The 27,016-nt window shown below is 43.7% G+C and overlaps 1 protein-coding gene across 1 annotated transcript; it reads right to left on the bottom strand.

Moving 5' to 3' along the window:
- Positions 1-1,192: 1,192 nt before the first annotated feature.
- On the bottom strand, positions 1,193-11,057 carry pus7l (pseudouridine synthase 7 like). The gene is made up of 10 exons (XM_056277439.1): positions 11,038-11,057; positions 9,864-10,754; positions 9,319-9,478; positions 8,659-8,878; positions 7,482-7,580; positions 6,167-6,248; positions 5,870-6,035; positions 5,106-5,223; positions 3,491-3,544; positions 1,193-3,055 (listed from the first exon to the last, which is right to left on the bottom strand). Exons 2-10 carry the CDS (start codon positions 10,699-10,701, stop codon positions 2,666-2,668), a joined length of 2,127 nt encoding a protein of 708 aa, XP_056133414.1. The 5' UTR covers positions 10,702-10,754; positions 11,038-11,057; the 3' UTR covers positions 1,193-2,665.
- Between the last annotated feature and the right edge of the window lie 15,959 nt (positions 11,058-27,016).

Here is a 27,016-nt window from a genome sequence, read left to right as displayed (position 1 = left end):
GGAATTCAGTTTTGTATGGGGACACTAGAAGCATAGGGTTGACCCAGTTTGGCTGCCAGACAGCACTTATGGACAAGAGAAAAGTCTGAGGCACTGTGTTTTCAACTTTAAAGTTCAGTGTCGTGGGCATCTGGGTAGCATAGTGGTCTATTCTGTTGCCTACCAACACGGAGATTGCCGGTTCGAATCCCCGTGTTACCTCCGGCTTGGTTGGGCATCCCTACAGACACAATTGGCCGTGTCTGTGGGTCTGCATATAACCCACATCCCGGATGTGGGTAGGTACACTGGTCGCTGCAATAGCGCCTCCTCTGGTCAGTCGGGGTGCTTGTGTGTGTGTGTGTGTGTGTGTGTGTGTGGGGGGGGGGGGGGGGAATAGCGTGATCCTCTAACGCACTACATCCCCCTGGCGAAACTCCTCACTGTCAGGTGAAAAGCGGCTGGCGACTTCACATGTATCAGAGGAGACATGGTAATCTGCAGCCCTTCCCCAGTCGGCAGAGGGGGGTGGAGCAGTGGCCGGGACGGCTCAGAAGAGTGGGATAATTGGCCAGATACAATTGGGGAGAAAAAAAAGGGGGGGGGATCCCAAAAAAAAAGTCCAGTGTCATTGCTCGGATCTTCAATGTGAATGGAGAAGTAACAGAGGGACATCAAGAAAGTGGCTTTGCTATGTTTTCATTGGGTTGGGAGATCTTTGCATCTCACACATGGCTGTGCAGCACATTGACAGCGGGGCAGACACACAACATGGCAGACCTAACTGAGGGCAGCTACAGGGAACAGCTGCATAATTGAAAGGGACAGCTTAATATAGGGGCTATGGCGAAACGTCAGCCTCGCATTGATTCATTATGCTTTTCAGCAATGAAGAGTTACCACAGCAGACTTTGCGAGGATGGCTGCATTCGGTCAGATTATGTGCAGGTGACATTAGATGAAAGTATTGAGGATTTTACGAGAGGCTGCAGAAAGGTCAAGGATCCACTTAAGATGCACAGCCTCTATACCACTTTTGCGGGATTCTCCCCAACATGTGATTCCCATTATGTGTTGTCTAGTCTGAATATTTGAGAATTATTCGCAACAAAAGGCTCACTATATATGAACATGGACTAGAAAATGCATGCAATCTATAGCAAAAGTACAGTAGTTGACTTAAATAATTACGTGCACAAGCTTAATAGGGTGTTATTTAAGTCTTTTATGACATGTATATAGTCAAGTACAACATTTAACATCACTGAAACGTTGGTTAGAGTACAAGGAATGGCATTTGGTCAACCTAAATCTCAAGTTACAACTTAGTTACTACGAGACAACCTTGAAACCTCTTGAAATAATGGTAAGTTTGTTTGTTTGTTTTGATTTTTGACACCAGTGATTTAGCATGAAAAGTATCTTCTTGACTGGTGCATGTCTCATTTGGAATAAATTCAAATGTAGCTAATAGAGCTCCGTAGTAGACAGCTTATCATAATGACAGGTACTTTATCAAACAGTGCTATAGGCACAAAACAGTCTGCAAGTCAGAACTTACTTTCAGCAAAAGACACTCCATGCTAACAGTTAACTACTTTGGCCATTGCTTACAATTACAGGGATCAAGAATAGCCCAGAGGACTCCAGTATAGTTAGTTACTCTGTGGGGATTTCATAAGGTGCTGTCTTTAGACATTCTCATCAAAATTTCATAAATTAATCACAGGAGACAAAGCTGCCCAGACAGCACTCAGATTTGAATGCAGCAACCAAAATGGCGTGAGTAAAACTTAATTACACTGGAGTTTAAAGCTCATTACATTTTACATTACTTAAACACAAATTGACATATTGGGTTGAGATACAGGTAAGGAGTTAAGTGTTTTCTTAAATCAATCAGCCTTACAGTTCCCCACTATCAGTTCGGGAGTACCACAATAGTAGATTTTAGATACTTTATTTGTATTTTCTCTCCATATGGAAAAGAAACCCCCAGGTTGTATAAGATCGCCACATTAGTTGCCTCAAAAATGAGTTGTGGCGTTATGACTCCACCTAGTGGTATTTAGTGGACATGACATACACTGGCTACAAATTTCACTCATGACTAAAAATAACAAGATCACATCAGTGTGTGTGTGTGTGCGTGTTGGGGGGGGGGGGCTTTGATCATTAAATGATTCAGTGTTGCAAACAGAACCCACCTTTTGAGAAAATTCAAATGAAATATTCATTTAACTCTCTTTTTGCCGACCTGAACTTGTGTAATTTTCCCTACCGGGTCAGCATATAGTGCTGTGATGATACTGATTGACTGAGCCATACTATCCTTTTGCTCTGCTAAGCTTAAGATAGGAATTGATTTAAGTATGCAGGTGAGACACTTCAGCATACTTAGTACAAGCCAACTTTCAATTGGTGATTACTATATGCTTGCTTCTGCTTGTCTCCTACACAAACAGGACCTCACTTGCTCTGTGCTACTGAAGGGGAAAAAAAAGGTAGTGATATGGTATAGGTAGGACCAGAACTAGCACAGAAAAGTACTGGTGCACTGCCATGTACAATTTTTCAATAAAAAAAATTAACATTTATGATTTAAAAGATGTGTTCTACACATTTGCAATGTAACAGAGTAAACAAACACAACAGATAAGAGATAGCCATTATCTACACCTGACCTCTAGGGGTCACACTTCATAATCTCTCGGAGGCAGACGGTGGCATAGCAGGAAGATTCCAGGTCAAAGTTTAGGGTGAGAGTGAGTGAGTCCGCGTCCTGCTTCATCTTTGACGACGTACAATTTGGCTTCTCCTCGCTTTTTGCCTCCCCGCTATAGCTTGCCGCACCACCCTCTCGTCCTCCATCCCCAGTTGTTGGGCCCTGTAACCTGTAGGTGAGGTTGCGCGGACACGCCAGCAGGGGGCGGTAGCAGCCGGGCAGATTTAGTTTGAGGGCGCTCACCCTGAAGGGACAGTTTTCCAGTCCGTCACTGGCCAGCCTCTCCTTGTACCAAGTTCCCATGGCGTTCCCTGGGTATCTGACCGTGTTGCCTGGCATGGGCAGTACCACCTAGAATAGATGACAAAAGCTTACATAGATCTGAATGGGCCCGTTCATTCAGTTGTCTACTGTGTCTCTTCACATTAAGCATTTCATACATGTATGAGATGGAACAGGTACTTCCCCAAACTTTGGAAAGAATTCACAGTTTTCCCAAACGGAAAATTATTATTATACATGCTTTTCCTGACTTACAAGAGGAGCCAAATAGACACTGTGGCTTTCCCGACTGGATATTCAAAATCAGGAGAGGGAAAGTCCCAGATTAAAACTAAATAAAAGATTCTCTCTCATTTTCTTCACTTTACTGGATAGACTCAATTGAGGCTTTTTTGGGTCAGCCGATTTAGCCATAAAAGGCCCCTTGTCTGTTCCATACAAATTTAAAGAAATACATTTGAAACACCCATTAAATTTGAAATACCCACAGTTATAACCTATTACCTGTTCCAGAGTATAAACGCCATCTTTTTCCTCTTCACTGGTTACCACATGGATCTAGAAAAGTAGACAAAGGAAAAGACCCATTTCAGTAGAATCAACAGAACCACCTTGCATCCCAATGTGTATTTAAGGAAGAGGTCAACCATCGCCTGAGTTGTGCCAGTGGCGCTTACGCCAGACTCAGGAAAAGAGTCTTTGAAGACCAAGACCTAAAGGCCTAAACAAAACTCTCTTCTCTACAGAGCTGTTGTTCTCCCCACCCTGCTGTATGGAGCAGAGTCATGGACCATTTACAGCAGGCACCTGAGAGCCCTGGAACAATACCACCAAAGATCCTTTTGAAAGATCTTGAGGATCAACTGGAAGGACAGACACACCAACATCAGCTTTCTGGAAGAAGCCAACATGACTAGCATCACCACCACAATAATGCAGCACCAACTCCAATGGACTGGCCATGTCATCCGCATGTCCAGCATGTCTCCCCAAACAGATCCTGTACTCCCAGCTGAAGGAAGGTCAGCGAGCTCCCGGCAGGTAAAAGAAACATTTCAAGGACAACATCAAGACCAGTCTGAAGAAATTCAACATCAAATCGATCAACTGGGAACACATTGCACTGGATAGGCAATCCTGGAAGAAATCCGTGCAGGAAGGAGCTGCACGTCATGAAATGGAACTCCACTGTGCCGCAGAGAAAAAGCAACAGCACCGCAAGGAGAGAAAAAGGCTCAGCTACCACCACCACCAACACTTTCCCCTGTCCACACTGCACCAAAGTGGATTGCGGTTCGACTTCTACGGCCATCTGAAGATCCACAAGTAGACAACCCAACAGAGAGGACAGCGATACTCGCTTCGAGTGACCGCCGATGATGATTTAAGGAAGACATTGTACCCTGCCCGCTGGCTCATTGCAAATTACCCTTGATGATAGCATAATAAGGGCTTATCAGCAAATGTAAACTCAATGAAAATGTTTTACTGTTTACAGTGCACTTGATATGGTAGATGAAATGAACGGTAGATGAAAGCAAACTTGAGACTATAGTATAACAGAATCATCACACAGTACATTATATCTGTCTGTGAATGTTCGCATTCATCCAGGTCATGGTTATCCAAAGGAATTGAATCGAATGGACTTGGTATATATATATAGTTGCACTCGATTCAATTCCTTTGGAAGTACATTATATCGGAATCAGGATACTTTATTCATCCCCGAGGGGAAATTGGGTAATTTTTATATGAGTCCAGATCTTAGATTCTGAGTAAAGGGACATGATTATAACACTTAAAAGACAAGACATAAGAGGAAAAACATGAGGTAAATCTGGGGACTGAGAAAAATTATAAGAATTAGCAGTGGTGGCAGGTGACATATCCTAAATTACCTAACTGCGCTCATCCATAGGACCAGCACCCAAGACAGGTTCCTGAGAAGGTGCTTGACAATGTTTAACATCACAGAGGTAGTTTGTCCTTCTCTTTTGGTGAATGCCATTCCCTGTGTTGTTCTATTCAATTGCTATCTGTTCTTTTCCATTCCATCTTATCCCCTTTTTTCCATTCTACATTTTCTACATTTTCATTATATCGTATTTTACTGTACCTGAGGCAGGTTGGAGTCCACAGTGCCGCCTTGGTGGTCCTGCACCCACACCAGGTCTCCCTGCCTGACAAGGTGGCCCAGAGAAGACAACCTGTGCGCCACTGCCTCATTCCACACTCTGACAACAAACATACACACATCATCAAACTGACTGCTACTGAATTAGAAGGATGTTAAAACAATCTGACACTTATTTGTGTACAGACCAACTTTCACTATTTCAACAGCCAATTAATATTCAAAATGAAATATGACTTCCAAATGATTGTTATTGGTAGCCAAAGCAGATGTTAGTGTGGTCAAACTAACTAGCCATGTCTAAGTTAAGAATTACTCGGCCGAGACAGCCGATAATTCTTAATTTGGTGATTAATTATTCTATGATAAACCTTAATGGCATTCAACATGACATACTACAACAAAATAGTACCTACACAAACAGTAAAGACTGAGTTAATTGATGAAAGGAAAATGTGATTCAAACAGAGGTCACAAAATTTAATCTCCAGATCAGAGAGAAAAGTCTGGGTGCAAGAAGTGAATCAATAAAGTTCTCGCCTATTTCCATCACGGTTCTATCATCATCATCATAACCCCCCCCCAAAAAAAAAGCTCAGTGGGCATATTTGCAAATCTGTGACTGGCTGAAGGGACGCTCAGGGCACTTCTGACAACACAGTGGAGAAAGTGAATGTATATCCTGCTGACCTTCCTCAGAACAACAAAGGTCAGACATAATGTTAGTTACGATATAGCGAGCTAACCTGCTACAGTAGGCATGGAGGGAGAAGACTCTCATGCCATGGGGCAGGCTGAGCCAGGCTTGGGCACAGCCGTCTGCTCCGGTACCGTAGCGGTGCAGGGCACGCAGCATCAAGCGCTCCCTGGCTTTGGACAGGGGCATCAGTGCCAGGCTTTCCTTGGCGTCACCTGGGGTGGAGGATCAGAGGAAACGAGAAGAAGAAATTCATCAAAAATCCCTGGAGCTTAACTATTGTCGATGGTGATTTTTGATTCTGTCTATCAATAGCACAAAATGTCAGTATTGAACCATCTCTCACCTGTCTGGAGGAAGTGTCTCTTAGCCCTGCTTTGAGGATCATCACCCTCCTCTGGAGTGAAGAACAGATGCACAGCACTCACCTGACAAACACACACACACACACATACACACACCAATATACACTCAGTGACCACTTAATTGCATACATTTGTCTAGTACCAGGTTACACCACCTTTTGCCTCCAGAACAGCCTTAACTTTTGTGTCATGAGTTCAACAAGGTAATGGACACATCTCTCAGGGATTTTGGTCCAAGCTGACTCGAAAGCATTACGCAGTAGCTGGAGACTTGTTGGCTTCACATTCCTGCTGCGAGCCTCCCATTCCACTTCATCCTAAAGGTGCTCTACAGGATTGAGATCTCAGAATTGTACAAGCCATTGGGAGTAAACTGAAGACATGTTCACGGAACCAGCTAGAGATGATGCATACTTTGAGACATGTCACATTATCCTGCTGGAAGTAGCCATTGGAAAATGGGTACACTGTGGCCATAAAGAGATGCACATGGTCAGCAATAATGATGTGGTACTCTGTGGCATTCAAATGATGCTCTGTTTTGAATTAAGGGTCTTAATGTACACCAAGAAAACGCTCCTCACACCATTCATTACACCACTGCTACCAGCCTGTACCATTGACACAAGGCCAGATTGATGCAATCTTCAATCGTCAAGTTTTTGTCATCCCATGTCCACTGTATCCTCATCTCCCTGTTCCTAGCTGACAGGAGTAAAATTCAGCATGGTCTTCTGCTTCTGTCACTCAGAGATGCCCTTCTACACACCGCTGTTGTAAAGAGTGGTTACTTGAATACTCGTGGCCTTCCCATCAGCTTGAATGAGTCTAGCCATTTAAAAAAAAAAAAAAAAAATGTTGCACCATTTTCTGTAAACCCTAGAGACTGTAGTGTGGGAAAATCCCAGGTGGTCAGCTGTTACTGAGATGCTCAAATTACTACATCTGGGACCAACAATCATTCCACAGTCAAAATCCATTAGATCAAGCATCTTCACTATTCTAATATTTGGTCAAACAAATTAACTTATTGACCATGTCTGCGTGTTTTGTATATTGATTTGCAGCCTTATGATTCACTGTTTGGCCACTTGTGTTAACAAACAGGTGTACCTAAAAAAGTAGCCACTGAGGGGACATCAACAACCCAATTTTTATTTATATGACTTTCAATTTTAGCAGGCCATTTGATGACTCTAGGCAGGTTTCTATGCAGCTGCCCACCCTTGTTTAACAAAATAATAAAGCTATATTAGTGTATAGCAGTGTTCCTGTGAATTGGTATTGAAAATTTACCATGTCTTCTTTGAGTAGAGCAAGTCCTACTTGGTCAGACCGGACATTCTGCCCAGTCCCAAACCTCTGTGGTCCGTAGTAGTTGACGAAGCCTCTGGCCTGCAAGGAACAAAAACCAGAGAGCATCCTGTGGCTGTGATAATGGCTTGTTTTAAGGGTCAGTTGATCTTCATTATGTATAATCTATATCCCGAGCTGACCAAACTGCAACACTTTTACACACTGGAACCTTTATACTTTAAAGATAATGAATAATGAACTTAATGATTTGTTGTTTTTTTTTTAAGTCCCATCTCCTCCTGTGTATCCATTTGACACATCTCCATTTACTGCACTGGAGAACGTTATATAAAACTACAGTTATTGTGAAAATGTAAGAAATATTCCATCTATCTTTGACTTTTTATGTCTACATCTGATGAAAAATCTTTGGCGTTTTTTTAGAGGTACACAATTGGAATGCGTGTATTTATTAACTACCAAAACGTAGAAGTATTGGGTCCAAATTCCCATCCCCCTTTAATGTCAGTTAAAGCTGCTATTTGTACCTTGATGGTGTTATTTTGATATCACTTTTAGTTCAGAAGCTGTAGCTTTTAAAACCATGAATATACCGTGTGGGACTTTACATTTGACTATATTTCTTTGTCTCACAAAGTGGATATATTGTTCACTGGATTTGTAATCTCCAGTCCTATTGGTTTTAATGAAACACTTCAGTGCTCTGTGGCCAACTTCATATCATTTTCAACAGATGTGTGTGTCTCATTATGTCCATCCATCCATTATCAGAACCGCTTATCTTGCTCTCATGATAGGGGGGGATGCTGGAGCCTATTCCAGCAGTCATTGGGCAGCAGGCGGGGAGACACCCTGGACAGGCCGCCAGGCCATCACAAGGCCGACACACACACACACCCATTCATACCTAGGGACAATTCAATACAGCCAATTCACCTGACTTACATGTCTTTGGACTGTAGGAGGAAACCGGAGCCCCCGGAGGAAACCCACACAGACATTGGGGTAGAACATGCAAACTCCACACAGAGGACGACCCCCAAGGTTGGACTACCCCGGGGCTCAAACTCAGGACCTTCGTGCTGTGAGGCGACCGCGCTAACCACTGCGCCACCATGTTGCCTGTCTTATAATGTGTAGCCTGGTGATCTGATACCTTGACATTTTCCACAGCTTGCTGTACCAGCACCGCCAGGTGAGAGGGTGTGTCAGGGCCGGAGGGGTGTGTATCGCTGGCTTTGTGTGGCCTGAGGTCACGGACAACCAAGTCAAAGTGGTTTCCCTGCAGCTGGCCCAACCTCAGAGGCTCACTGACTGAGCGGACATGAGACAGACGCATCCCTCTCTTCTCAAACTCTGCAGTCTTCTCTTTTAGCCTGACAACACACAAAACATTAACCAAATACAGGTTACAGTCAACAAACAGAACTGGAGCTGGGAATAGAAAAATGATGCCATTCATTACTTTATTAAAGTACTGTTTTTGTTTACCTACTGAAGGCTATCACAAAGCCTCAATTGATGGATGCTTACAACAGGAGCCAAGATTTTCTTTGTTTTCATGAAAGTTTTTGCTTTTTGCTGAAAGTTTTCCTCCAACATATTTTGGAATATATACTTCTGGGTTATGTGATGGAGCCTGAGCATGAATCAAGGCTTAATGTGTTTAGGAGAACCTTTTTTATTAGAATTTCATCTCTCTACCACATCTTTAGACCCACTGAGCAGATTTGTTGAATAGACTGACTTGAAAACCTTGCATAATACACCATTAAAATGTAAATATAAAAAGGTAACAAAGACTAAGTGGCAGTACCGTTGCGGTGAGACCTTCTTTACCACCATGGACTGGTAGGTGATGGCTCTCTTGTCTTTGATACCACAGTAGGTGAAGTCTGAAGGCAGCACCCCCAGCGTTGCTGCCATGTAGCTGATGGCCTCCAGGGTCTCCAAGTTCTCCTTGCAAAGGGTGAAGGCTGCAAGAGTGGAAAAACACACAACACATCCATGGGATGATGGTCTTGAGTGCTTGATCTTTTTTTCTGCCCAGAGTCTTTACACAGGTTTCTTTTTCAAAACCTCCTTTTCTCATCCAGCTATTAAGATTTTAGTCAAGTCTACATGTCAGTTCTACTAATATTCATTATGCCTATCAGGATAAGCCTGCTACCAGGTCACTCTGGATGATTAGCCGATTATTATTCAAAACAGAAAATATAACCTGATAAGAAAGGGGCCCTAAATCAAATGAAGGGGAGGGGGTAACACACACACTCAAAAACTATGCTTCTGATGAGATCAATGGGAGTCAATAGGTTGTCATTAGGGGAAAAAAACGTTGGTTTCCGATGACTCTCTTACCAGTGTAAACCTCTTCTTTCTTACAGTCCTCTGCCTTCCTCTTTTTGGGTCGGCCTCGCTCTCTCAATCTCACAGAGATGGCTGTCTCCCCCTGTTCGCAGAAACTCTTGGTTTCCACCAGTTTACCAAACCTTCGACTGAGAAAGTGGTGGACGGCTGTCCTGTGCTCTTTGTCATGATCGGGCCTGAACGTATAGGATGACCCTTGCTCTTTTGCATTGATGAACCTAAAAAAGTCCTCCGCTTCCATCTCTGTGACTAACCGGGACAGCTCTCTGTAGTCTGGGTCCCCCCTCACCCTGATCTCAGGCTGAATGGTGACAGTCATAAGAAAAGGAAAGTTGTGTCGTACGGCGCGATGGACACAAGCTCTGTGGTGTTTGTCAGGGAAGGACCCCAGGGATAGATCTTGGTTAACCAGCTTCTCCACCTCATCCCCTCTAAGGCCTGATTCGTCTTTGAGGGTTACCACAAACTGCTCCAGTTCCTCGCTGACCAACTGGCCTAAAATCACTTTTAGATCAAAATTGTCCAAACTAGGACTAGTAACATCCCTACTCTTATCATCTACGGGGACGTCTGTGTCCTGTGTAGCTGAGATAGAATTACTCTTGAATTCTGGGACAGGTTCACGGTTCCTTCCGGTACAGGGACTGATCGCGTTTGATATTCGCGGAAAAACATCAAGTATGGCCGTCGGCTTGGTGACTAGTAGTCCGTTGATGTCTAACTCGGTCACTACAAAGTCTCTGGTAAAGTTTTTGATGCTTCCGTCGAAACCTTCGTGATTTGATATAAAGCAAATAGGGACGTTGACCACATCACAATCGCCCTTCATTGTAACTTGATCCAATTATTCCAGGAATGTACTTTTCCAACGCGGGGTTTCCTCTGCAAAAACAGACACGGGGAACAAATTCTATTATGGCCACACACACGACGTTTAGCAGATACAACAGCCCCAAACGTTTTTCACTTACACCTTAGCTTTCGTTTATAACGTCCAAATGCTGAATAAATTCACAGCCGTCACATAAACCTTATCTCGACGTCAATTGTGTGGGGACCCGGACACACTAAACGAAAGCATATCAAATGCAATTTTGTCCCCTAAATAAGAATATACATTTCAAATAAACGAATTTTAATGTAATTGGTCTGGACGAAAACATACTTGCAACATGTAAACAGAACCACGCAGACGAGTGAGTATACTTCCGCATCATGTGACAAAGCTCGGCGGGTTCTTAAAGGGACCGCTACCTTCAGTACCGACAGGCCTGGGTTGGCAAAATCTCGCGAGAGAAACGAATCCAAAAAAAGTCACCTTTTTCTTCTTTTTTTTTTGCTCTTAAATCCTCAAAGTTAACCGAGTCATTAATCCCTTACTTGGAGTTCATTCATTCTTTTTGGGGATTCGAACTTTTTCCAGTTCATTGAACCCCCTTCAATGTGCGTTAGGCCAGAAAACGGCTTATTTGACAAGATTATATTCAGAAGGTTTCTGTTGCGTATGAGTTTGTACTAAGTTCTTTAATTGCCAATACTTTATCAGGAGCAACAACAGTGAGGCAAATCAACCAGAACCTGCAACGCATGTGCGATAAAGCATGTAGGGAGGCTGTGCAAATTCTGCACAGTCTAAAAGAAAAGAAGAAGAAAAAAAACAAGTCCAGTTCGAAAACAAGCACAACAAAACGCAATCCGTGGCTGTTAATCAAGGCAAAAGACAGCGACAGGAGTGCACATTGGCTTAAAGTGTGGTGGCTCCTGTAGTGGATAGAAAGGACCAGTGCTGACTGCAATGCAGTAGCTAAATGGTAAACGCTTTACCGTTAATTGGTATGCTTTTGAATTTAAAAAGTGAAACTCAAATCACAAGTAGGTCATTTAAAACTGTCAAGAGTGCACTTTGCTGACACACTCCATTATGACTAATGCCACAACAATAACCACATCTGGACGAGTGGCGAAATACACATGCCACAGGGCCTGTTGTGTCAGCAACATTTTTGAAACCAAGGACGTTGTTTGATATCCTCTCATTGTTGATATGCCACAGTACAGTTTCCTCTAAGATCCTCACGGAGTGGCACATCTCTTCATTTCCATACAACTTGCAAACAGAAAATGGCAAACAAACCTTCAACTGCCGCTTGGTTGTGACTGGTTTTTCGAGGCCGTTCCTACTGAAAAGGTCTGGTAAAGGCCATGATGATAACAAAAAAACAAAAGACAAAAGACAATGAGCCATAAAATTATTAATAGATGTGTTTGTGGTGGGATGCATTTGATTTGGTCATCATCATTATCAAAGCGCTTTGAGTGGCTGTTGCAGGCTTTTCTCAGGCATCATTGCCTGCAGTCCGCACAGTGGCTTTCTTGTGTGAGTGGTAAAATAAAGTAATCAAAACAATGTCTACTACCAGTGAACCAAATGCGGTGAAATTAAATTCACTTAACATCCATTATGATCCCCTCCGGCTACACTGTGGTTTGCATTTTTACTCATTCTGCAGGGATTAGCCGTTTGTATGTTCAAACATAAAATTTATTTAAAGAAGGCAGGGCACTTTTTGTTTTACTTCCCTTTGTCTGAAATTTGATGGGGAACTTACTTTTCAATCAATCAAAAAAATACAAGTACCCCCTAAACTCGTTTCATAACTTTTGTCTCCAGTAATTATACTGTTCACTTTCATTCTGATGTGTGCAGACAATTTCTGTTTTCCTTTTTATTCCTTATTATTCATGTCAAATTTATTATTGCATACTGCCACGACAGCTGTCTTTAAGTAGCATCTCCATATGGTATGCAGAGATGTCAGATGCATGTTAATGAAGGTAAAATATGGTTATCAAATACAATAAAAGTGGTTGAAATTCAAATATGGCAACGGGCATTCATTTCCATCACATTTATTTCCCCCCGTAGTGTAGCGTAACGGTCAGTTACTGAATTTATACTACATTTATTTTTATTATGCTTTACTATGCTGTCCATCACATTGTTCCCAGATATCTGAGAGACTATTTTTCCACTGGAATCAAACTAACATCTGTTTCTGTAACATTGGCCTGGACTGATGTGTAACTTTTCCCCATGAGTCTCTGGCAGATTCCAGCCCATCACATTTTACCACCCACTTCCTCTGTGCTGGTAAACATCAGAATGTGTGTGTGTGTGTGTGTGTGTGTGTGTGTGTGTGTGTGTGTGTGTGTGTGTGTGTGTGTGTGTGTGTGTGTGTGTGTGTGAGACCATCCATTTATTTTCTGTCTGTGTGTGTCTATAGGTGAGTGCTTATTCATGTGGATGTGAGTGTGTGCATGCATATGTGTGGTGTGTTTGTATGTTGGTGTGTTTGTGTGTGTATGTGTGTGTATGCACTCATACTCTCCAGATGTTTTTGTATGTCCCATCAGGAAATGCTCTTCTAGACCTGCTATAACAATTGAGCCCATTTTACTCTTCCAGGAACTCTGAGGACCAATAGCATCGCAGTGCTGAACAAATGAGTGAGTCAGTGAATGAGTGAGTGGGTCAGGAAGACTGAGCAATGGGGTCGACTATCAAGCAAGTGTGTGTGTGTGTGTGTGTGTGTGTGTGTGTGTGTGTGTGTGTGTGTGTGTGTGTGTGTGTGTGTGTGTGTGTGTGTGTGTGTGTGCATGTTTAGCTATCTTTGTGTGGACCAAATGTCCTCATAAGGTTAGGATAGAAAAACCTGACAGAACCTACCTTGTGTGGACATTTCAGAGATCCGTGTGTGTGTGTGTGTGTGTGTGTGTGTGTGTGTGTGTGTTTTAAAGGAGCCAGGCTTATATTGAACAACACGTCATGTGACTTCTTATTTGGCATAGGCGGCTCATGGTTGAAACTGCTAGGGTCCCAATTGGGCTTTTGTTCGGGTAGGACAACTTGTGTAGTGGTGGGAAGCTCGACTGAGTCACTTTGAGATAATGAACAGACTCTTTATCTTGCTCATTCATCATTTTTCTGATGGCAGAATTCTGCTCACAGTTTAATTTGCCCATGATTACTGCAACTAACAGACACGTTGCACACACACGTGCAGCTATACCATCTACTGGATGATACAGCGAGTGTGTACTGACACAGTGTCTGTACTGACTGGCCTCTGAGCAGAGGTGCTTGACTATTGGCTGGGAAACTCAAGTGGTTTTTTTTTTTTACTACAGTTCGGTTATTTTGTTTGTAGAACTAAAAATAAAATGCAGGATAAACAGGTTTTCCAGGACCATGTGGGGCAGATTTAAGATGTCCACTCTTTGTGGGTTACTAACATAAGAAGGTATAGATGGATCTTTGATATAGCGTGTGTTGAACACGTAAGTTACACTCATGCCCACTAGTTGGCATGTGACAATTTAGTCTAAAACTGGATAGAAAAAAAGAAATCGCGACAGTCATGACCAAGAGCAAAAAAAAAAAAAAAAATCACAGCTGGTCAAAAAGTCCTATAGGATTCAAATAGAAAAATCCAATTAAAAATCCAATGAGACCTTAGAACAAATCCAATGGGATAAATACCTATAGGATATAATCCTATAAGTCAAGTCAATTTTATTTGTGTAGCCCAATATCACAAATTGCAAATTTGCCTCAAGGGGCTTTACAGCAACCTGTCCTTAGACTCTTGCACTGGATAAGGAACAGCACCCTAAAAAAAAAAAAAAAAAAACTTTAAAAGTGAATAAATAGGAAGAAACCTCAGGGAGAGCAACAGACGAGGGCTCTCTCCCTCCAAAGATGGACAACTTGCAATGGATATTGTGTTTACACAATTTGCAGAATACAACATTGAAAGAGGATAATATAATTATAACGGAAATATGAGATATAGGAAGAATACGATGTGGAGGATGCCAAGCAGTGTCCAGAGCCACTGGAAAGGCCCACGCAACCACCATCCCCATGTAAAAAATAAAATAAAATGAAGTCACATATCTTAGTGAGAGAAGGATATAACATTAAAAGAGGATGACAAAATTGTATGGATTTACAAGATATATAAAAAGACAATGTAATATAAAATGTATTTTCACTGGGAGCGACGAAGAAGGACAGGATTAGGAACGAGTATATTAGAGGAACAGCTCAGGTTGGACGGTTTGGAGACAAAGCAAGAGAGGCAAGATTGAGATGGTTTGGACATGTGTGGAGGAGAGATGCTGGGTATATTGGAAGAAGGATGCTGAATATGGAGCTGCCAGGGAAGAGGAAAAGAGGAAGGCCAAAGAGGAGGTTTATGAATGTGGTGAGGGAGGACATGCAGGTGGCTGGTGTGACAGAGGAAGATGCAGAGGACAGGAAGAGATGAAAATGGATGATCCGCTGTGGTGACCCCTAATGGGAGTAGCCGGAAGTAGTAGTAGTAGTAGTATATATATATATATATATATATATATATATACACTCACCGGCCACTTTATTAGGCACACCTGTCCAACTGCTCGTTAACGCAAATTTCTAATCAGCCAATCACATGGCAGCAACTCAATGCATTTAGGCATGTAGACATGGTCAAGACGATCTGCTGCAGTTCAAACCGAGCATCAGAATGGGGGAGAAAGGTGATTTAAGTGACTTTGAACGTGGCATGGTTGTTGGTGCCAGACGGGCTGGTCTGAGTATTTCAGAAACTGCTGATCTACTGGGATTTTCATGCACAACCATCTCTAGGGTTTACAGAGAATGGTCCGAAAAAGAGAAAATATCCAGTGAGCGGCAGTTCTGTGGGCGAAAATGCCTTGTTGATGCCAGAGGTCAGAGGAGAATGGCCAGACTGGTTCGAGCTGATAGAAAGGCAACAGTAACTCAAATGACCACTCATTACAACCGAGGTATGCAGAGGAGCATCTGTGAACGCACAACACGTCGAACCTTGAGGCATATGGGCTACAGCAGCAGAAGACCACACCGGGTGCCACTCCTGTCAGCTAAGAACAGGAAACTGAGGCTACAATTCGCACAGGCTCACCAAAATTGGACAATAGAAGATTGGAAAAACGTTGCCTGGTCTGATGAATCTCGATTTCTGCTGCGACATTCGGATGGTAGGGTCAGAATTTGGCGCCAAGAACATGAAAGCATGGATCCATCCTGCCTTGTATCAACGGTTCAGGCTGGTGGTGGTGGTGTAATGGTGTGGGGGATATTTTCTTGGCACACTTTGGGCCCCTTAGTACCAATTCAGCATCGTGTCAACGCCACAGCCTACCTGAGTATTGTTGCTGACCATGTCCATCCCTTTATGACCACAGTGTTCCCATCTTCTGATGGCTACTTCCAGCAGGATAACGCGCCATGTCATAAAGCTCGAATCATCTCAGACTGGTTTCTTGAACATGACAATGAGTTCACTGTACTCAAATGGCCTCCACAGTCACCAGATCTCAATCCAATAGAGCACCTTTGGGATGTGGTGGACCGGGAGATTCGCATCATGGATGTGCAGCCGACAAATCTGCAGCAACTGCGTGATACTATCATGTCAATATAGACCAAACTCTCTGAGGAATGTTTCCAGTACCTTGTTGAATCTATGCCACGAAGGATTAAGGCAGTTCTGAAGGCAAAAGGGGGTCCAACCTGGTACTAGCAAGGTGTACCTAATAAAGTGGCCAGTGAGTGTATATCTCAACACAGATACAGGAAAAAAGATTTTAATACATTCTTTGCAATACAGGCCCGTTTCCTGCGTCTCGCACTCATCAGCTGCTAAATGAGTGCGTCCACTCCTCATTAGTTAAGCACTCACAACACCATTGACGATTTTGGAAAAAAAAACTATATATATATATATATGTGTGTGTGTGTGTGTGTGTGTGTGTGTGTATGTATATGTATGTATGTATGTATGTATATATATGTATATATGTATGTATGTATATATATATATATATATACATGCGTATGTATGTATGTATGTATGTATGTATGTATGTATGTATGTATGTATGTATGTGTATATGTGTATATGTGTGTATATATGTGTGTGTATATATGTGTGTGTGTGTATGTATATATATACATACATACATATGTATATATATACATACATACATACATACATACATACATACATACATACATACATACATACATACATACATACATACATACATATATTGGTTGCTGAAGCGTCATGTGATGTAGGCTGAAAGGTTCAGGCTACCGATTCCTGCATGCATGACAAACCCTGGATAGGCCCCTCCTCACGGTATTGACCGGACTTCACTTGTGGAGTTGGCGTATCCTGGGCAGCACTCAGCTGGCTAAAGCCTAATGGGACCGCGGACTGGCGATTATAAAAATCCCACACATCCCTGGCTCGTAAGTGCCTAACAAGTGGGCAGTCCAGACTCCCAATCCGACCATAACTTGGGTGCAACCTGTGGCGGATCCCATCGTCTTCATTCTTGTGTTGCCATGGAACTAGATCCTCCCAGGCCAAGCAGTGTGGACCAGCGTCGCGACCTGATCACCACTTTAATCAAGGCTTTAGCAAATAGCTCCAAGAGTTTTTTTTCTATCTCTTGGAATGGATCCTCGGACACGAGAGACGCCAACGACGAGGAGATATATATATATATATATATATATATATATATATATATATATATATATATATATGAGAGAAGAGAACAGTTTGCAATAATCTATACACTATAATCTCATCAGCAGAACAGTGCTTGGTAAATTCACTGAGACAGAAACCGACCCGCCATGCAGTACAGGTTGTGAAGTACTCAACTTAAAGGCTACTAATTGTAGGCTAAGCAAAAAGATGAGTTTTAAGTTTGGATATAAAGGACTCACCAGACTCTGATTGTCTGACAGCAGCAGGCAGGTTATTCCACAAGAACAGGGCCCGATAGGAAAAGGCCCTGCCACCAGCTGACTTCTTTTTAATTTTGGGTACACACAGGAGCCCTGTATTTTGAGAGCAAGGAGCTCAATGTATAGTTTAAGGAGATCAAACATATAAGGTGGGACAAGCCCATTTAGGATTTTATAAGTCAGCAGAAGCACCTTCATGTCCGAGCTTCAGGCAGCCATACCAATATGTACCCTGGCTTTGCCAACTGAGGGAAGCTAAGCAGGTATGGGCTTGACTAGTCCTTGGATGGAAGATTTTCTGGGAAAACCGAGTTGCTGATGGGAGTGGTGTTGGTTGGCCGGTAGGGGATAGTCTTCCCTCTGGTCCTAATTTAAAAAAAAATTAAAAAAGCAAAAATTCCAATGACCCAGTGCAGTGATGGGGACACTGTGCAGTAGAAATGCCATTCTTCGGATGGGACGTTAAACGAGTTCCTGACTCTCTGTGGTCATTAAAGATCCCATGGCATTTATCGCAAAGAGTAGGGGATTACCCAGTGTCCTGGCAAAATTCCAAAACATGGCTGTCTCCATCTGGCCATCTAATTGTCCCCCCATGTAATTATCTCTGATTCCTATCTCTTCACCTCAAGCTGATGTGTGGTGAGCATTCTGGTGCAAAATGACTGCTGTGCATCAGCCAGGTGGGTGCTACACATTGGTGTTGTTTGAAGCGAGTTACCCCCATCAATGTGAAGTGCTTTGGGTGTCTAAAAAAGTGCTATAAATGTAATGACTATTATTTTTAATATTATTATTATTGTTATTATTATTATGGCTAGGAAGCCAATGAAGGGAGGCAAGAATTGGTGTAATATGGTCAAATTTTCTAGTTTTAATTAGGACTCTAGCTGCAGCATTCTGAACCATCTGAAGACTTTTAGTACTAGAATGTGGCAGACTTGAAAACAGAACATTACAGTAATCAAGTCTGGATGAAACAAATGCATGTATTAGAGCCTCTGCATCAGCCATGGACAGGAAAGACCTAATTTTAGCTATATTACGCAAGTGAAAAAAAGAAAGTCTTGGTGATTTCTTTAATGTACTTATCAAAGGAAAGTCCAAGATCAAATGTAACACCAAGATTTTTGGCTGCCACACTTTGTGAAATCACAGAGTTGTTGATTGTTATCGTTACTTGATCAAATTGGTGTCTGTGTCTAGCCGGGCCAATGACCACCATCTTGGTTTTATCTGAATTTAAAAGCAGAAAGTTTAGTGACATCCAATTTTTCACAGCAGCCAAGCAGGCCTCTAAATTAGTCTTTGAGTATGATCATCAGCCCTTATAGGCACATACAGCTGAGTATCATCAGCATAGTAATGGAAATTTATTCTATAACTGCATATAATTTGGCCAAGAGGTGAAATATAAAGAGAGAAAGGTAGAGGGCCAAGAACTGAGCCCTGTGGTACACCATATTTAACTTCAGAGAATTTTGATGTAATATTACTATAGCAGACACAATGTGTTCTTCCGGATAAGTAGGACTTAAGCCAAGAGAGAGCTAAGACAGTGACACCAAAATTACAATTTAATCTGTCTAATAGTATACAGTGATCAAGGGTTCCAAAGGCTGCACTGAGGTCCAGTAGTAGAAGCACAGAAGGGGGATCAGAGTCCATAGCTAGTAAAAGATCATTCACCACTCTGGCCAGCCCAGTTTCAGTGGAGTGACAGGCCCTGAAAGCCGATTGAAAAGGTTCATATAGATGGTTTTCTTCTACTATATGGGTTGAAAGTTGTTGATACATAACTCTCTGTAACACTTTAGAAAAGAATTGAAGATTAGACACTGGTCAATAGTTATCAAGAGACCCTGGATCGAGGTGCAGTTTTTTAAGTAGAGATTTAACCATAGCGTGTGATCCCAGGATTCAGTTCTATAAGACACAACAGAGCTAACAATCAAAATGGTGGAGGGTGTGCTACTTTTTTCAAAGATGGGTTGTGTAACGTGCATGGATAAGTAGACACGCTGGCCGCTGGCTCGCGGGTCTGACCCTTTAGTCGAGCGGTTAGCGATGCCTCCTGCGGTGCGGGCGATACGAGTTCGCTTCCCGGCCGCGGCAGGTCCTGTGGTTGCGTTGTTCCCCGAATTCGCTACATTGGTGTCAGAAGTGGGATGGAGCGACCGTAAAGCCATCGGAAGCGTATGTGCCCTGAGGCGTGAAGAAGCTGATATGCTTAAGCGCGGGGACGCGCTTCCCGAAGGAGGGGGGTAGAGAACCAGTGTAACGTGCATGGATAAGAAGACACGCTGGCCGCTGGCTCGCGGGTCTGACCCTTTAGTCTAGCGGTTAGCGATGTCTCCTGCGGTGCGGGCGATACGGGTTCGCGTCCCGGCCGCGGCACTTCCTGTGGTTGCGTTGTCCCCCGAATTCGCTACATTGGTGTCAGAAGTGGGATGGAGCGACCGTAAGGCCATCGGAAGCGTATGTGCCCTGAGGCGTGAAGAAGTTGATATGCTTAAGCGCGGGGACGCGCTTCCCGAAGGAGGGGGGTAGTGTAACGTGCATGGATAAGTAGACACGCTGGCTCGCGGGTCTGACCCTTTAGTCGAGCGGTTAGCGATGCCTCCTGCGCAGGGGCGTAACCACGGGTGGGCCTGGCCTGTCACTGGCCCACCCATTTCAAGCCCAGGCCCACCCAATCACGCTGGCTTACAAGCACGTAGGCCGGCCCCTTTTACGTACGTAGAACTGCAAAATCTGAGCGCGCATACCATCACGCTCTGTATTTTTCACTGCTGCTAACTAGCCAATAGCCAACAGTTAGCCATAACTTATGGAATGGCGAAACAAAGTTCAATCTTCCGCTTTTTTAAAAAGCCACGGATGGAGAGGAGGAAAGCACACCTGCTCCAGCACCGACTCAGCCGCCCAATGAGAGTGAGATACCGCCGGAGAGAACGACAGAGGAGGCTACAGCTTCTCCGTTGCAGGCAGCTTCTCCTCCCCCCTCTGACGACGGTGAGACGATTCCCTTGACCATGCCACCGTCAGATTTGTCTGCTGTGGATGAGCCACCCACGCAGCCTGAATTAGTGTTCCCCGCAACCAACATTTCAGGAAAATTACGTTCTTTTTCCCATAAGTGGTATGAAGAATTTAAGTGGCTTGAATACAGCTCAGCAAGGAACGCTGTTTTCTGTAAAATGTGTAGGCATTTCCCCGAGCCCCATATGGAAAACACGTTTTTTCGAAGCGGGTTTGTAGATTGGAAGCACCTCCGCCAGGCATGCTCGAAACATCAGGCTAGCAAACCCCATTGTATTGCACTTGGTAAATTTGAGGGTTCGGAATGGACCGTTTTCATTCAGGCACTGCGTCGTAAAGTGGAGAGGGGTCCGTGTTACCCATCCTTCATTGAAGTGCTGGACAGCTGCAACTCTGACGTTTTCCCAAACATTAACAGACTGTTAAGGGCAATGATCACCATTCCCCTGACTTCATGTACTGTTGAAAGACTCTTCTCCACTACAGGCCGTATCAAAACATGTCTAAGCTCTTCCATGCTAACTGCACGCCAATCTATCCCTGTTGTCCTTTGAAAGGGAACTTACTGACTCTTTGGACTATGATGAAATAATCTCGATCTTCAACGCTCGCCCTCGGCGTCTACACATTGTGCTGTAAAACATGTACTATAGGCCTATAGCTTACATGTTGTATCATGATCTTTTAGACCGAGTCGGGCTGTTTTCCTCAGTGATGTTTAAATGGTTGTGCAGAGCCTGTCGAGAATGACTGGGGTGGTATTTGTTTAAGTGGGTTTTTATTAAAGTTTTAGTATGTTTCTTGGTCGCGTACTAAAAACCTGTGTTATGTGTTTACTGCTGTAATGTGTTCGAATTTGCGTCTTGTTTGAAGGATTATTGCTGGAAAATTTTGGCCCACCCATTTTCACTCAGGCCCACCTACAAAAATATTCCTGGTTACGCCACTGCTCCTGCGGTGCGGGCGACACGGGTTCGCTTCCCGGCCGCGGCAGTTCCTGTGGTTGCGTTGTCCCCCGTTGGCCTAGGAAGGTTCCTATCGTAGTTGAAATTTGCAGCCCAAGGAAAGAAGGAAATATTAAGTTAATTTTTATAATCCATGGAGAAATCCAACCAATGAAATGTTCAAGGAAATAGCAGGGGCTGTATATAGAAAGGAAATATGGTATGGACATTTTAATGCACACAGAAGCTTATGGGGTAGCAATCATACAGACAGTAATGGAAACATAGTGGAAGAAATGTTGGATGAAAGATCATTGGTCTGCCGTAATGATGGACAAGGTACGAGAGTAGATGTGAACAGGGGCTTGGTATCATGCTTGGATCTCACAATGGTATCAGATTGTTTGGTGAATGTTATGTAAATAATGATTCAACTATAGGGAATGATCATTACCCAGTTCTAACTATAGTAAACACAAATGTGTGTAGGTGTAGCCCTGTCTAAAATCTGACATTTCAGACAAATATATATGACTTAATAAAGTTTAAAAAAAGTATTTCATTAAAATCAGTTAAGATGAATGTTTAATACAATTCATCTGAATTAAAAAAAAAGAAAAGCAATATAGGCTGATAACTGTCATTGTGTTACGTTCATTGTAGTGTCAATAAAGTTAATTGAGATTTAAATAGTTTGTTTGGCTATACAAATCAAGGGAACACGTGGACAGTTCACAAACTAACTTTTGGCGGTATTTGGTTGTCTGTCGTGATATTTAGTTGCATTGGTTGTTGCCAACTTAAAAGCCAATCAGAATGGCGGAGAGGTGGAAAACTCAAGTTGAACCCGTAGGTCCGATTCAGGGGGTGAGTCAGACGACAAGCAGACCGCTGTGTGAAGGACGTACTGAAAACACCCAGAGAGAGAGAGAGCGGAGCGTAATGTACTTTACCCGGTGAATGCAGAGTTTTCCAATGTGTAAAGGACGTGTACAATATGCCGAAGGTAAATATCTCGGTGTATGTGTTTTGTATCACTCTGTAACGATGCTATATCTGAGTAAAGAATTGTCATGCTAGTCGCGATTAGCGTATTAGCCTATTAGCCTGTGTTTCCTGTAGTAGCATCTCATGTTACTGTGTGTTAGCATATATTGACGTGTAAACTAGTAATAAGACACGTTAGTCCCTAGCTAACGGGCCTGACCATTTAGCCGAGTGGTTAGTGATGTCGCCTTGTGGTGCAGTACACCCTGTATCGAATCCCGCACCGGGCAAGAAAATAACCGGTTACAGATGTTAGCAACCCGCTAAAACTTAACTGAACTCAGGATGAAAAGTAATGAGTTTCATGACGAGTACAGTGACTGAGAAAAAACTGTCATGTACACTCATTAGACCGAGAGGATCAAGAAGTACTCATTGGACCTTAAAGACAAGTAGATGTCTTCCACTCAGCTTTTCCCTTCATCCGGACATGTTGACGATTTCCCGCCTGTGTTTCACTCGTGGTTTTTATCGCATTGACTCGCTTCATTCGTCAGCCATCACCCTGGTTCCAACTCACGGTCTGTGAGTAACAATCATAGACATATAAAGAGTAGACGCCGCATTGGCTGTTGGGGCGCGAGAAATACGGCCGCCATCTTGGACCGGTCATCATACGAGTTGCCTAGCAGCAGAATACACGACTGAGAAAGATGCCAGAACACTGTTCAGCATATTCCTGCTCCAATCGACGGACTGTCGAAAACAGGGCTCGGGGGATTACTTTTCACAAGTAAGATTGAACATCACTATTGGTTGTATTTTGTGAATATAATATTACTGTACTGTATTTATGTCCAACTGCAACCCAGCCACTGAGGATGCACAAGCCAGTGCATCCTTAGTGCACAAATGGGGAGGGTTGCGTCAGGAAGGGCATCCGGCGTAAAATCTTTGCCAAATCAAATATGCGGATCATAAATAAGACTTACATACCGGATCGGTCGAGGCCCGGGTTACCAACGACCGCCACCAGTACTGTTAACCAGCAGGGTGTCGGTGGAAACTATGCTACTGTTGGGCGAAGGAGAAGGAGAGGGGGAAAGCATGTCCAGAGGCAGCTAGAGAGGAGGAAGGGTAGGCATGTGGAGGTGAGAGTTGGAACTTTGAATGTTGGCACTATGATTGGTAAAGGGAGAGAGCTGGCTGACATGATGGAAAGAAGAAAGGTAGGCATACTGTGTGTGCAAGAGACCAGGTGGAAGGGGAGTAAGGCCAGGAGTATCGGAGGTGGGTTCAAACTCTTCTGCCATGGTGTGAATGGGAGGAGTAATGGGGTAGGGGTAATTCTGAAGGAAGAGTATGTCAAGAGCGTGCTGGAGGTGAAGAGAGTGTCAGACAGAGTGATGAGTATGAAGCTGGAAATTGAAGGTTTATTGCTGAATGTTATCAGCGCATATGCCCCGCAAGTTGGGTGTGAGATGGATTAAAAAGAAGAATTCTGGAGTGAGTTGGACGACATGGTGGAGAGGGTACCCAAGGAGGAGAGAGTGGTGATTGGAGCGGACTTCAATGGCCATGTTGGTGAAGGGAACAGAGGTGATGATGAGGTGATGGGAAGGTATGGAGTCAAGGAGAGAAATGTGGAAGGACAGATGGTGGTTGATTTTGCGAAAAGGATGGAAATGGCTGTGGTGAATACATATTTCAAGAAGAGGGAGGAACACAGGGTGACGTACAAGAGTGGAGGAAAGTGCACACAGGTGGACTATATCTTATGTAGAAGGCGCCATCTAAAAGGGATTGGAGACTGCAAGGTGGTGACAGGGGAGAACGTAGCTAGGCAGCATCGGATGGTGGTCTGTAGGATGACTTTGGAGACCAAGAAGAGGAAGCGAGTGAAGACACAGCCGAAGATCAAATGGTGGAAGTTGAAGAAGGAAGACTGTTGTGTGGAGTTCAGGCAGGAGTTAAGACAGGCACTGGGTGGTAGTGAAGAGTTGCCAGATGGCTGGGCAAGCACTGCAGAAATAGTGAGGGAGATGACTAGGAAGCTACTTGGTGTGTCATCAAGCCAGAGGAAGGAAGAAAAGGATACTTGGTGGTGGAATGAGTAAGTACAGCAAAGTATACAGAGGAAAAGGTTGGCAAAGAAGAAGTGGGATAGTCAGAGAGATGAAGAAAGTAGACAGGAGTACAAGGAGATGCAGCGTAAAGCAAAGAGAGAGGTGGCAAAGGCAAAGGAAAAGGCGTATGGTGAGTTGTATGACAGATTAGACACTAAGGAAGGAGAAAAGGACTTGCACCGATTGGCTAGACAGAGAGACCAAGCTGCAAAGGATGTGCAGCAAGTTAGGGCGATCAAGGATAGAGATGGAAATGTGCTGACAAGCGAGGACAGTGTGCTAAGAAGGTGGAAGGAGTACTTTGAGGGGCTGATGAATGAAGAAAATGAGAGAGAGAGAAGGTTGGATGATGTAGGGATAGTGAATCAGGAAGTTCAGTGGATTAACAAGGAGGAAGTGAGGGCAGCTATGAAGAGGATGAAGAGTGGAAAGGCAGTTGGTCCAGATGACATACCTGTGGAGGCATGGAGATGTTTAGGAGAGATGGCAGTGGAGTTTTTAACTAGATTGTTCAACACAATCCTGGAAAGTGAGAGGATGCCTGAGGAGTGGAGAAGAAGCATACTGGTACCGATTTTCAAGAACAAGGGCGATGTGCAGAACTGTAATAACTACAGAGGTATAAAGTTGATCAGCCACAGCATGAAGATTTGGGAAAGAGTAATAGAAGCTAGGTTAAGAGGAGAGGTGATCAGCGAGCAGCATTATGGTTTCATGCCACGAAAGAGCACCACAGATGTGATGTTTGCTTTGAGAATGTTGATTGAGAAGTATAGAGAAGGCCAGAAAGAGTTGCATTGTGTCTTTGTAGATTTAGAGAAAGCTTATGACAGAGTGCCGAGAGAGGAGGTGTGGTATTGTATGAGGAAGTCAGGAGTTGCAGAGAAGTATGTAGGAGTGGTGCAGGATACGTATGCGGGAAGTGTGACAATGGTGAGGTGTGCGGTTGGAATGACAGATGGGTTCAAGGTGGAGGTGGGATTACATCAAGGATCGGCTCTGAGCCCTTTCTTGTTTGCAATGGTGATGAACAGGTTGACGGACAAGATCAGGCAGGGGGACGATGATGTTCGCGGATGACATTGTGATCTTTAGCGAGAGTAGGGTGCAGGTTGAGGAGAGCCTGGAGAGGTGGAGGTATGCACTGGAGAGAAGAGGAATGAAAGTCAGTTGGAGCAAGACGGAATACCTATGCGTGAATGAGAGAGAGGACAGTGGAATGGTTAGGATGCAAGGAGTGGAGGTGACAAAGGCATTTGAGTTTAAATACTTGGGGTCAACTGTCCAAAGTAACGGGGAGTGCAGTAGAGAGGTGAAAAAGAGAGTGCAGGCAGGTTGGAGTGGGTGGAGAAGTGTGTCAGGAGTGATTTGTGACAGAAGGGTATCAGCAAGAGTTAAAGGGAACGTTTACAAGATGGTTGTGAGACCAGCTATGTTATATGGTTTGGAGACAGTGGCACTGAGAAAAAGACAGGAGGCGGAGCTGGAGGTGGCAGAGTTGAAGATGCTAAGATTTTCACTGGGAGTAACGAAGAAGGACAACATTAGGAACGATTATATTAGAGGGACCGCTCAGGTTGGATGGTTTGGAGACAAAGCAAGAGAGGCAAGATTGAGGTGGCTTGGACCTGTGTGGAGGAGAGATGCTGAGTATATTGGGAGAAGAATGCTGAATATGGAGCTGCCAGGGAAGAGGAGAAGAGGAAGGCCAAAGAGGAGGTTTATGGATGTGGTGAGGGAAGACATGCAGGTGGCTGGTGTGACAGAGGAAGACGCAGAAGACAGGAAGAAATGGAAACGGATGATCTGCTGTGGCGACCCCTAACGGGAGCAGCCGAAAGTAGTAGTAGTAGATTTATGTGCAACTGCGAAATCGTAGCCAGCTAGGTAGGCTATGCTCAGTGCCGGTGTTCACCCGGCTATGAACTGAGACTTTATAAGTCATATTCCATAACGCTGACTTTACAACTGACAAAAGAATGCTATTGTACAAATAAAACAATATTAACGTTACTGGTATTATATTGGCCAGCGAATTTTACACAGGTGGCACAGGCTGTATTATTCACATGTAATCCATCCTAACAACAGTAAAATAGGGGAGAACCGGGCCCAAAGTAACACGCCGCGAAATTAGCACAGAGCTTTTTTCGAAGGAAACAAAACAGGACGTGATGCAATTAAGTCAGTGTG

The sequence above is a fragment of the Lampris incognitus genome, chromosome 3 (genome assembly GCF_029633865.1).
Source record: "Lampris incognitus isolate fLamInc1 chromosome 3, fLamInc1.hap2, whole genome shotgun sequence".
Classification (NCBI taxonomy): Eukaryota; Metazoa; Chordata; class Actinopteri; order Lampriformes; family Lampridae; genus Lampris; species Lampris incognitus.
The sequence above is the reverse complement of the archived record's forward strand: the minus strand, read 5'-3'. Positions and strand labels throughout refer to the sequence as shown.